This window comes from Haliaeetus albicilla, chromosome 3, assembly GCF_947461875.1.
Source record: "Haliaeetus albicilla chromosome 3, bHalAlb1.1, whole genome shotgun sequence".
In the NCBI taxonomy this organism is placed as follows: Eukaryota; Metazoa; Chordata; class Aves; order Accipitriformes; family Accipitridae; genus Haliaeetus; species Haliaeetus albicilla.
Genome location: NC_091485.1, coordinates 5,384,212 through 5,397,464, shown reverse-complemented (window position 1 = coordinate 5,397,464; position 13,253 = coordinate 5,384,212). Strand labels below are relative to the sequence as shown.

General features: G+C 39.8%; 1 protein-coding gene across 2 annotated transcripts in view; it reads left to right on the top strand.

Moving 5' to 3' along the window:
• Positions 1–6,339, top strand: part of MOCOS (molybdenum cofactor sulfurase) — a 225,253-nt gene extending 218,914 nt beyond the window's left edge. For both annotated transcript variants that reach the window (XM_069778726.1, XM_069778727.1), the window contains one exon: positions 2,763–6,339. In XM_069778726.1, the coding sequence (XP_069634827.1) occupies positions 2,763–2,909 (147 nt within the window). In that variant the 3' untranslated portion in view covers positions 2,910–6,339. The remainder of the gene's footprint in view (positions 1–2,762) is intronic.
• Positions 6,340–13,253: the final 6,914 nt, after the last annotated feature.

The following is a 13,253-nucleotide window of genomic DNA, read 5'->3' as shown; positions in this document are numbered from 1 at the left end:
CTGAGTCAAAGATTTGTAATTATTGAAAAAACCCAAGGAAATTTACTTAAAAGATATCAAATCCACTTCTGGTAATCACAAGCTAAATTTTGGTCTTAAGAACATTCACAAAAGAAAGAGGTCAGTAATTCCAAGCAGGTATTAGTACTAAAATATGTATAACGTCAGTATACCATCACCATGAAAACTCCGTAGGCATCACCCAGACTCAGCACTGAAAAAAATACTATGAGATTTTAATTGCCCAATCACAGTAGGGAAATACTAAGGACCAGTATTAAAACAGTATTTGAGAACACCTGAAGATAAGATGTATTGACACTTGCCTTTTCTTAAATAATTCTGAATGGTTTAAAGTGCTTTAAGGAAAAAAATCTTGCTAAATGATTCACAACAATAGAAAAATTGGTGAATTAAATTCTTCACAGTGAACAATCTGCCCAGCTTTATTTTAGTCTTGTTTTAAGATAAATCAAGATATCAATACAGTAAATATAAATAAAAACTTCTTATGTATCAAATAAGTTCATTTACACAGATGAGTTATAAAATTCCTTCCTGCGTGAAATGTGGTGCAGCACGGACTAATAGTCATTTTACAATATGTGTTTTATGATTTCCTGATTTTTTAAAACAACAAAATTATGGCAACTGTCATTTTTGCACTAGGGTATAGAAAGTAAATCCAGGTTATTAACCACAAGACTGAAAAACATATCATTTATGCCAATAGAGAAACCACAGCTTGTCAACAAATAAGAGAAAAGCAAGAATGGAAAAATAATACTATGTACTTTCATATTTTAAATGAAACAGTTCCTAACTTATCATTTTAGCATCATGGTTGATCCAACGCAGTCACCGTGCTAAAGGATTGGGATCTTGCTGTGCTACTGTCGTTCCTCAGCATTAAATACTACAACACTGACCGTAAGGCTCTACCCTGTGTCCACCATTATGGTCACAGGTATCCAAAAAGTGTCATTAATAGGATAGGCTGGATCACGTCCAACTCATACCCCATATATATGAAATGCCAGTGAGATGAAGGAATAGCAGAAATAGCAAAAAACCCCTCTGCTTGGAAGCTGTTTTTCTTTTTAATGTTTAGGTTACAAATGAAACGGAAAGACCCAAATTCAGAGTGTGAGGCCATGTTTGGATAGATCTCTGCTTTACACCATCTCTTGTACTTGGAAGTAGGTGTCAGCCTTACCTTTCACTAATTCTTCAAAGACTAAAAGCTGTTTCATGTTACCTCATTACTGTATCTTTATTTAATTCTACAGTGCAAGAACAGGAGAAAACATACTGCCTTCATATTTAGTCTGTCAAATATGCTCCCTTAAAATCAGCTAACACTATTTTTTTAATTTAATTACACAGTGTAAGAACAGGAGAAAACATACTGCCTTTATATTTAGTCTGACAAATATGCTCCTTAAATGCAGCTAACACTGTTTTTTTAATTTATTGCAATTACTTTTACCTACTGTATTTTTCCAAACCTGCTGTAAATGTAATTCCCTCAATTTCAGGATAATCTATCTGAACAGTGGCAGTAAATGTAATCAGGAAATGGAGAAGGAGAACAGAGTTTTGTTTTTAATGAATTTCATTTGCTTATTTATTTACTTTACACTTTAGAGTGACTGGTACATTTTGGCTGCAGCCTACCAAATCAAAATACTTTTTATTGAAACCTGTAAAAAAAAAAGACAAGAAAATTAGTATTGGGTTTCCAAGGTCCTCAGTTTGAAGAACAAAGACATTCTGAAGTATACAAATCAATTACCAATTTTGCATGGTCTTCAGCATTCCTTTATTTCTTACTTTACATGTTTCTTTAATTAACTATTTTCTAATTGTTTGCAAAATATTATCATGAGATTGCAAGTCTGTTTCTTGTGCGTTTCTAAATTCTCCGCTGTTGGAAAAGCAAACCACGAAACCACACCAGTCTCTTACCGTGACATTTCCAGATCGCACCCAGCTGTCCACTGCTACGACTGTAACGTTCAACGTGCTTAAGATCAAGACCACACGTAAAAGTACAGACACGCAGATCAGGTTTTCAGTGCCTGCGAGGGTTGTATGGTCAGTGGGTGAGGTGGTTATTCTGTTCCTCTGTTATTCAGTATCACAAGGACACACATCTAAGTATTTCTAATATTTATGTAGGATGGCTTCACAGGTAATGACAGATAACAAGTGGTAGCCCTAATAAAACAAACTTTCTGAATATTTTCTGTACAATGTACTAAAATATTCATAAAAACAAATGAAGGGAAATTCACAAAGGCTAGACAGAACAAAGTTCTGTTAACAAAGCGAATAATTCATGGTAGAAGATGCAAGACTTTTCCTCACTGTTTGAACATACATGCATTCTCGTGCTGCTTAGCCTTTATGTGTGATAATGCATTAACTGTATTTGTCAAGAAGGCAGAACAGTCACTGAATGACAAGACAGTGAGGGAGTGTTAATTACATATATGATACTGTGGAACTCATGATGAAATACTACGTTATTTATCCACTTACTTAAGGTATTATTCTTGAATAGCATGGGGTTAGCTTTTGTTTACCAGTCTATTATAGTTAATTAGTTTAAAATGTTCTTAATTACATGGAGATAGTACATACCTCCTTATTCTTAAAGCAATATTGTTTTTCTAAACGTATCTGGGTTGTGAGATCCTCTATAGATCTGATTACTGTAACATGAGTTGCATCTCAATAAGTATTTTGCTTTTTTTCAGACAAACTTTGGCATATACCTGATGAACCAGCCCTTGCGCTCATCCCTTCCAGATATTTTATCGGTTGGGTCTCAAGTACTTCCAGTGCTGAAGGAGAATACAGAAATTCAGCCCCCGACATCCAGTGAAGAAAAATGTTCAGGATAGATTCTCTGGTGGAGATGAGATTTATATGCGACCCCAGGGAAAAGTCAGTAGTCAGTTATTCAAAAAAAGGAAAAAGCTTCCACTCATTTGCTTCTGGTTTAAGTCTTTTAATTTTCTGTTTGCTGTAAATGTTATCAGATGGCAGAACCTTGATAATTACAGCTCACCTACATGTTTTTGCTTGTGATTAGGTTACAGCAGCCATAACTCTATTTTGCTCAATTGCTTCAGGATGCAACAGGTTCGATCAAGTTTTACTAGTGGATGACTCCCAAAACAAGCCCAACATCATTGTCAGAAACCCACATCTCAATGAAGGAAAGTAAACACAATAATACACTACTTCCTTATGTTGCTTTGTTAAAACCACATTTGAGAGAGAGGATGCAGGACATATTTTAGAAACAATGTGGGTGGGAAGGGAACAGTGGCATGAGAGTACAGTCCATTCACCTTTTCAAAAATAAAACTGAAGGTGATGTGTAGACAGTCTGAAAGCACCGGAGAAGAGGGAACTGTTATTGAGAAATCTGTGTTTCCCTCTTCAGAAGTGGTGTGTGAGGATGCCAGAGAGGCATAAAGATCAATGAAGATTCAATACGCCATTTGCAAAACACATTCCCTGTGAAGCAATTTCATCCATTTGTTCTCAACTTCTTTCTCTTGCTCCCATTTGCTACTTCTCCATCTGATTTATTTTATGGGATGACTTCCCCCACACTTGTTTCCTTACGTATTTGTGAATGTTGACACATTTTTTCTAATTAGAGATTTTTCAACTAATACAGTCATGTTTTCTGTACAAACTTTGTTTATCCTCAGTGGTCTCTGATGGCCACTTAAGTGAACTCTTGACAGTTTGGATGCTTCTCCATCCCAAACAGGTCAAAGTATTCTTTTTTCTTACTCTTTGTGACTTTGATAATGTCCTTCTTAGAAGGCTTTTAATTCTTTAGTCTCCCAAATATGACTCATGCTTTCTGATTTCTGAGAGCAAATGTCTGAAACCTAGGACTTAGTCTGAAATATCCATTATTGTTAAAATTAAAAAAATTAATACAGCAAGCCACACAGCAAAAAACCACACGGAAAGTTGATGTAATGCAAGACTGAACACATTGAGGCCAGGTGTTTTATGACCCCCAACATGTGTCCAACCAGCCACAGGGCAATTTCATGCTTCCAGGAAGTCCTTCTGGAAGAGGAAATTCTCCAAGATTGGTGCTCTATTGCCATTTGGGAAGTGAAAGTTTGACCCTGTTAAAAGCACCATCAGAACTCTCAACCAGCATGATTTAAGTCTTCCTTGGGGCAGTTTTGGCTCAAACTGTGTGAAAGTGCTTCTGGCTGAAGCAATCCTTGAGTTGTTTGAGTATAACCCTGGAGGGGAGCAAGCGGCTTTGTGAAAGTATTGGTCAAACAGTCATCCCGAACGGGGAGCGACTACCGCAGAGCGACATACAAAGGGAAAAGGGAAGCGCAGTGTGCGAATCAGAATTCAAAGATGGTCTTTTTTTCTTTCTCTTCTTTTTTTTTTTTTACCTGATTTCTTCTTTCTTTTTTTTTTTTTTTTCTTTTGAAGAACTGGTTTTACTCACTACAGCTGGAGCAGACTCTTAGTCTCTCAGCAGAGCTTTGTAATGGAAATGAGAAGAGACATTATCTGTTTCTTACAACCTGCCATAAAATACATGGAAAGAGAGAGACGTTTCATATGTATGTAAACTGAGGATCAGTTTTGAGAGTTGTACCTTCCACTTCAGAGCCCAAGCGCTGCTCCTTGATGTCTGCTTTGAAAAGCAGGGGGTTTATCTGTCTAATAGTCAATTATCTGATGTTGTAATGAGCAGGCTTTCTGGAACCTTGAAAAGCAGTTTCCTGGTATCAAAATCTCTTTTAACTGTGTCACTCTTTGCCTTTCTGTTACGCAGAACATTGTTTTGTTGGATAGAAAGCCAGTGCAACTCTGGCAAATTTAATATGAAGAGACCTGCTGTATGCTGACCTTCAGGTGATCTCTGGTGCTTTGCTCTGTCCTCTTCACCTCACCAGTATGTCATTTGTTTAAAATGGCACAGAAGTTAGAAAAGGAAATTGAAAGCAAACCTTAGCTAGCTCTGTTTCACTTGTTATTGGATTTACTACAAAATAAGTCACTTTGGTACACAGTGGCTTGACAAATACTGTTTGTGAATAGCCTTAATGCAATGTAGGATAACTAGGGATGAGAGGATTTGAACTTTAAAAATGTCATGCTTGGTCATTTTGACCTATTATTTACAGGCAATTACACTTTCTCTCTGCTGTGGCTTAGTAATATTAGATCAAGCATAATTTTGTCATTTTACAGGGGAAAAAAAGATTTTCTCTGATGTATGAACATACTCATTAGTATATTCTGTGCATTTCCCAGGAGGAACATTCTTGTGCTACAGTGATAGGAAATGTCACAACGCTTCAGATTGATGGAAGAGACATAAGGAATCTTTCATCTCAACAAAAGATAATATTTCCCTTCTAGTAAGTGGAGTGTCCCCGCCAGTATTGAGATGTCTTCCCATCAATGAAGACAAATTCTTCTCAGTGCCAATACTCTGGGGAAAATCTTGAAGTAGGAAGAGTCACTTTTAAATGACATGCACTGTAAGTTTTGTAGAAAGAACATCCCTCCCATAATGTGAAAAAAAATTCAAAGAAAGAGAAAGCTGGCATAATACAAACCCAGGAGCTGCAGGAATGAAAAGGGCGTAAACACTTCAAAACACTGTGTATATTACATAGAAAGATTAGATGTTCTATAAGGGGGTGCCTTCTCAATCGTCAGAGTATATAGAAAAAAGACAAATTCATATGAAGGCAGACTCTTTCATCTAAGTACACCCATTGCTGCAAAATTAAATCTTTGGACTAATTGCAGATATATATTTACCTTCTATGGATAAGAAGTGTACTTAATAGCGTATTTCCAGAGTGCTGTATGTAGGAAGTCCTCTATATATTTGAAAACTAAGTCTGTATTTCCTTACAATGAATTATTCAGACACAGTCCATTTTCTGTGGGACTTAACTCCTTCCCAAATCTCAAGGCAAAAATGATGATTATTAGAAGCTCTAATAATAGCCAGGAGGCCGAAATCACAGAACAGAAATCAGCATTTTTAGGAGAAGCCTCCCAACTCTGTGTTCTCTGATATGACTAAGATATTTCAGATACAGTTTATGATTTATATACTTTCAATGACATCCTTCAAAATATCGTCACAATTTTAGGTCACCCTTCTGTCAAAATTATACACAAATCAAAAGGAAGGACTGCATAAAGAATATGATTGTAGTTCATAAATTGTAGAGATTATGCTATGCATTTCTTCTTCAGTCTGGTTTTTAACTTTCTTGGAAATGAAACCAATAAAATATATATTGTGCTTGAGCTGTCTACTGGTGGTGGTTGCATTCTTGACCTTTGAGCTCATGAGATGCTAAGTTCTGCTCGGAGGCATTGCCGGGCTCACGGGGCGAGTACGTGGCTCAGGATGGAAGGGATGTCTCATCGCTGCTGGGATTCACGGGTGAGGTATTCCTCCAGCTATCGCACTGCTGGCCTCCAGCCGTCTAGTCAGCATGCCAGTCGGTTGCATGCTCAGCTCAGGCCCTGCACAAAATGCACTAATAATCACTGGTTTCCTTTAAAACATGTCCAGAGGCAGTCCTGTTGGAGCCATCTCTGTTATCCAGAAGTTGGAGGTCTCACCGAGGGTGTTGGAGAAGGGAAGGTTCTTCATTTCCCCCTCCTTTGCCTGGAGGGATCCAACACCATCTTTCTCCGCTGCCTAACCCATCAGTCAGTAGGCGAGACTGGAGAGTTAACAGGGCTGGGTGTGTGTGGGAATCACAGGGAAGGCTTGTCCTCCCCTTCTCATGAGGTTTACACGGAAACGCTCTGTGATTCACTGGGCCGGAGAGAGAGGGATATGGGAACGGTGAGGCAGGATCCGCACGTACCTCTGAGGTACTCGTTCGTGTTGGATTCACTGAGGGTGGGAGGGGAAGAAGAGCATGAGTCTGTAACCCAACGGGTAGGTCACTCCGATGGAGGTGAAAGATGTGGATATGTCCCTGTCTCTGATGATACAGCTGTCACGAGGCAGCTACTTGGCCAAAACATAGACACAGCCCACGGAGAAGGGAGGAGAAGGCAGAGCGCTCCTCCTCGCTGCTGGGCATGGGAGACAGCAGGTTACGGAGACTTGTACAAGGTGGAACTTCAGCAAGAATAGAGGACAACATCCCAAGCATGCTTTGGGATAGGCCATTAGAGGAAACATGAGTTTGAGTCCTCAAAAGCAGAAATGGGAAGGAACCCACGTTTCTGACTTCTTGTTAGGTGGACCAGCCACAAGGCCAGAGTGACAAGGAAAAAATGTGGGAGGGAAACAAAAGTGGCATCTCCTACGGTCAAAGTTTAAAACAAAGTAGTGATACACATGCCTCTGCCACCCAGTTTGTAATTTTCTTAGGAAAGGAAGGACGCAGGTATCCTCAGGCCCATAAATCAGATTCAGAGAACTCAGAGTAAGTCATCAGCAGAGAGGTGCCTCTTAAGCAAGGTGCCATTTAAGAGCCCTTTCTTCCCTCCCTTTCGTGTCAACTGTCTTTGCTGCTTACTCTGTGTGATGACGGTTGTGGGTTCCTTCCAGCGGAAAAGAAAATAGGCAGGTGCCCTGAATAAGGAGCGAAGTGGCTCACGACTGCGGACAGGGAGAGATGTTGACATGGGGCATCCTTGAGCATCACTGCCATGTGCAGAGGTACCTCAGAAGCCTCTATGTAATAATCCCAGAAATACATGTCACAGAACAAGTTAGTCATTTTGCTGCTGCTGCTGTGAAGTCATCCTGGAAGGGTGATATTCAAGAATTACGCTGTTGGGGAACAGACTATAGGAAAGGCAGAATGGGGAAAGAGGACACACAAAAAAATGCGTGTTGTAGCATTTGTCACTGAAAATTGCTGAGGGGTTTCTCAAATACCCACTAAGTAAGATGAGATGTGAGAAATCGGGGCATTTGATTTAGTACAGCAGTTTCATGGCAAATTTGAAATGACATTGATCTCAAATGAAGAGCCTCTTGCCTTGCATGGCTCATGGATAGCCTATGATTAGGTGCATTTCTATGTAAAACCCAGTTTCTTCTGTGAGCCAATCTGTTCCAGACTTGCAACCAAAACTTGTCAACACACTGCAAATCTGGATGTCAACCTCAGCTTCTCCTAGATAACCAGTATATTCTGTCTTTGAGCCTGTCTCATGCTTTTTGCTGTTTTTCAGAGGTAAGTGTCCCATCTGGATTAAAGTACTCTGGCCAGGATTGTTAATGCAGAGATGGTTCCTCAGTCCAAAAGTGAAATCAGCTTTTGGTTTCTGAAAGGGCTGTGTTTTCCATGAGGCTGTGTTTGAAAAGCCAGCCATGATCTAATGTCAAGTCTGTTGTTTTCTGTGCTTATAATAGATGAATCAGATAAAGCTATTGAAAAGTTTGTGAGTTATTATTTCCCGAAGCAAAACAAAACTGGAAGACTGCAGAAGGTCCTGCACTGCTGAACCCATCTATTCACTTCTCCAAATGGAGAAGAGCCTTTGAGGTATCCATCGTTCATGGATGTAATTCCCAGTGAGTCATATATTAGATATTTGTAATTTCACTGGTTTAGCCAAATGCTTTGGCCTGTTGCTTATACTCAGAGCCTTTGTATTTACTGTCATATTCAAAAGATTTCTTCCAGCGAACCCTTCAATACTGAAATGAAATTGAATTTGTCTTATGTCAAATGTTCATCTTTATTCTGTTTTAAGGAACAAGAACGCAAGATTTCTGTGTTTGACTTGCTATCCAAAGCTTAATGTAATTTTTTTAATACACTTGAAAAGAGAAGGTTCTCATCTGAGTTGCTTTATCTGTCAGTCAGCACTTGTAAAAAGCTGCAGTGTTCCTCAGTAATGTCTAGTCAATTAGAAAAAAAGACCTAAGCTACAGGAGCTGGGCACAGCTTGCAAACACTCATTGTCTAGGAGAGTTTGCATCTACTCAGATATATATATTCAAGCACAAGAAGCCTAAATAGGCTAAACTATTTTGCGTTTAGTCTTGGCAAATACTCAGAAAAAAAGCATGCACAGTTTTTTCTGAGGGAGCATGGGATGTGACACCCCATCTTTTGTATCAGACCCCTGCCAACCAAATGGCGGCCGTCCCTGCAAACAGAATGAGTCCTCAGGCGTGTGGAAGTGCAGGATAAAGTTTTGTAATGCAGCTTTATACCCTCTCTCTTTTGTCACACGCTAAGGAGCAGCTTACGACAGATACGCTGGCTGAACTCTGAGCAGCTCCCAGGGGTGCAGACCCAGGACCGGGGGCCCGTGTCCCTTCTCCAGACGCTGTGGGACCTGGCTCCGCTGTGCCCCACTCAAAATTTGTCCCAGGGACACTGAAATCTGCCACTGCCGGCCCGTGCTGTATCTGAGGGAAGTACTTTGTCAAGTTCTCGTGCTATTTTATGTCGTCTTGTACTGGCGTCATGCAGTCATTTGGTATTCATTCAATCTCGCGTGCCTTTCCCACTGGCACAGCATGGTAATTTGGAGCTATTTACATGTGAAGTGAAGAATATGTTGAGGAAGAGAGAATCTGACATTTCATTGAGTGGGTAACCTGAAACAATTGGTTAAATTAGTCAAGCAAGATTGAGCGCTGTGTGTATCATCAGAGGCATGCATGAAACATTACGAAAAATGCAAGTGGATTCCTACCAGACCTTTTCTCTAAGTGCAAAAACAATACAAGCCAGCAATCACGTATTTAAGAAGCTAAGTAATCATGTATTTAAGAAGGTATATATGATCTAAATGAGATTGTCAGGTATTGCAATTAGCATACTTATCTGCACTTACATTAAATAAATATTCTGCTTCAAATAAGAACATTTGGATTGGGAGGATCATTCCACCCCCTCTTGTATTTCTTCTAATTTCATCCATCAGCCCCAAAATACTGATGGGCAAAATATTTTAAAAATTATAATTCCCATTTTCTAAGAGGAATTCAGCTTTGAAAAAGCCTAAACAAGACACAGCTTTCTGAGCTGAAAGACTACGAGTTAGCCATATAGTGATATTACACGATCGGTCATTTGGAAAAATGGCCGTGACATTTGTCAAAGAGAAGAAAATCCAGAGTGATTCAGCAGTTAGAGGGGAGGCATATAGTCAGGCATCACATTATGTGTGGAGAGGAATGCTTGCTGGAATACAATTCCCTTAGCATATGCACACATATCTCTCAGAAACTGCCCATATTAGGAAATTTTAAGTGTTTGTTGTTATTCTTTTTAAGTCTTTGGTGATAAGCTTTATGCCATGAGGAACAGATAGAGATTGAGAGGCAAAGTGGTATCAGATGGCAAGTGCTGGAACATAGCAAAATAATGGAGTTTTTTTTAAATGAAATAATGGAATACTTTTGCTGTCTACAGCATTCTCTATAGGCAAAAAAAATCAGAACTCAGTTTGGAAAGAACATGAAAATAAAAGTGAATAATGAAACTAAATAAAATTATCTAAGCCTCTAGAATGCATTAACATAAATAAAAGCAATTTCTAGGCCTGTGAAGCTCCATACTATAGTTCATCCTACCAATTCTTGTTATTGCAGCCCACTAACTGCCAGAGCTGAAATCATATTGTTGTCAGCTTATTCTTAAAAAAGAGACTCATGCTGGATATGGACATGGTGATAAAGCTACTAATCAAAGTAATTACATGACAAAGTAAACCTTAAAATCATGGACCTTAAAATCATATCTGGGTGCAGAACTGGGAGGGGGAGGCCTCACAAAGGGACACACTTCTTCTCAGAAAGAGGAAACTTCTGACCTTATTCTTGCAATGAAAAGCTGAAAAGCTTTGCAGCTGTAGCGAGACTTACTGGTTCAGAAACATCATGATTTTTGACCTCTGGATGCTGGCATTATTTTGATATACACTCAGCCTTTCTTAACCTGGATTTTCTGTGGAAGTAATAACTGCAGCTGTCAGAAGGAGGATGTGTGATCATGAATGGCAGAGGAGATGAAACCTCTTAAGAGGCTGTCAGTAGAACAAGAGTCTGTGACTCCCTAGTGCCCTTAGGGCAATAGGAGCCATGAGCCCAGAATCCAGCTGGAAATGTGGCTATGAATTCATGAATGGACTTGGGAATTGGGAAATGCTGCCTTAAAAATGAGGTCTCCCCTCCAGCTTTCAGTTATTTCTCATTTCTGTCTAAAAATAAAGCTGCATGAACACTAGTGTCATCAGACTACAATGATGTGGACTTCACTGTGATTATAAATGAGTTGTTTTCTCAGCTAATTAACCAAAAAAGTATGTTGCAATGCAATAGAATCTTAATAAGATCTTAAAAGTTAATATGATGGGCTTTACGTGAATTCATTCATGTGAAATTTTGTTTTCAGTGCTGTTAACGTTCATTAATTTCTGGTTAGCCTCTTGGTTATCGAGTTGTCAATGTCAGGTTAACTGTACGTGAAGGGACTTCTGAAGGTGCCCGCGTTTAACACGCTGCTCCAAGCTTCAGGGCTCGATCAGGTTTCTCAGGGCTGTATCCAGTCGAGTTTCGAGTATCTCCAACAACCTTTCTGGGCAATCTTCCTGTGCTTTTCCACCCTCCTGGTGAAGAAATCGTTCTTTAGATCTTCTCAGAAGTTCAGCTTCTGACTGTTGCCTCTTATCCTTTCACTGTGCACCTTTGAGAAGTCTTCTCTCTACCCCCAACGCATCGGTAATTGTGCACCCTGCCCTCAGCTTTCTCTTCTCCAGGCTGAAGAAACCCGCTCCCCCGGTCTCTCCTCATACATCGTGTGCTGCAACCCTCAAACTTTCCTCTCCAGCGAGAAGTATGAGTGACTTCAACTATCTTTTGCTGAATGCCTGAAGAGTTAAACCAGATAACCCAACAAATCTGCCCCTGAGCTACAGGGCTGAACGATGTTCTCCATCCACTCTTGTGCTGAATGAGTGAGAAGGGTCATACAGTTCATGCACGTACCATTTCTCTGGCAAGCTGGGTCAAAATGTTGCATTATTGTAAGAATGGATCCATCAGTTTAGAGACTTGGCCACGATACATCCACTTCTGCTCCCTAAAGACTGGCTCTGAATTTAGTTTTAAATGAAACCTTACACTGAGTTCAGGGCATAAGTCTATTACCATGGACTTACTGGCTGATTCCCTTTTTGACTCAATCAAGGAAAAGTTTGTTTTTCTAGTTTTGGGGATAGGAGGGGCATGTTTAATATATTCTTTGCAAAGCTGGAATGTGGTTGAAGCCTTGGTCTGAGTGAGGTCAGCAGCAGAATTAAACTCCTTTCTGCTGGGTAAACTCCTGTCTCCTCTAGAACATTGGAGGTAATCATATTTGCTTCCCTCAGTGTGGTCTAAATGGATCTTCACAATATTCAGAAAGCTGCTGCGTGACTGAAGCGTTTCCATTTCTGTATGCTCAGTTTTGGATACTTAACAAATCTGATTTTTCTAGAAGTATGAGCTGAACACTCAATAAAAATTGGGTTGATTGAACAGTCCAACAATCAAATAGCTGTGCAGCCCAAGTACTTCTGAAAGTTTAGACAAAGGTGTACCACTTCCTAATTTACTAAATTAACTGCATCTGAAAGCAGTTAATCAGCTTTTTTCACTGCCAGCAGAAAAAGGGAAGCTGAGAGCTGTTGACAGCTGTATCTTTGTGTTTCTCTGTTTAGTACATACAATGCAAAAAGTGTGAATCAGGCAGAACAGGTCAATGAGATTTTCAGGCAATCACGGGAACGAAATAAGGGCTGAACCACTGAGCAGCCTCATTCTTCTCTCCCTGGCACCTGGCATGCTTATTTGTCCCGATGCAACCCATGTATAAAAACCATAATCACATGGGAGCAGAGAATCCTCCCTCAGTATCGTTCTGAAATCCCAGTGCTCGGGTGATGAATAACCTACATGAATTCCAAGGTGATGCAGAACCAGACTCAGTAGGATGGTTTTATTGGGAAGAAGTTGTAGAGCCAAAAATCTTTGTCTGCTGAGACCGCAAAGATGGAAATAATTTCCAACTTTTTCGTTTCTTTTTTTCTGTTATGAAGTATTACAAGGCACAGGCACAGCAGCTGAGGTTTGTGAATCTGAAAATACAGTAGGGTGTCCTTGCAGCCAAGTCTTTTATAACCAGACAGAGGTTGTTAGTCAGTCAACATTTCTTGCTTTTATGGGCTCTTCTTCCCTTTGAAGCAGC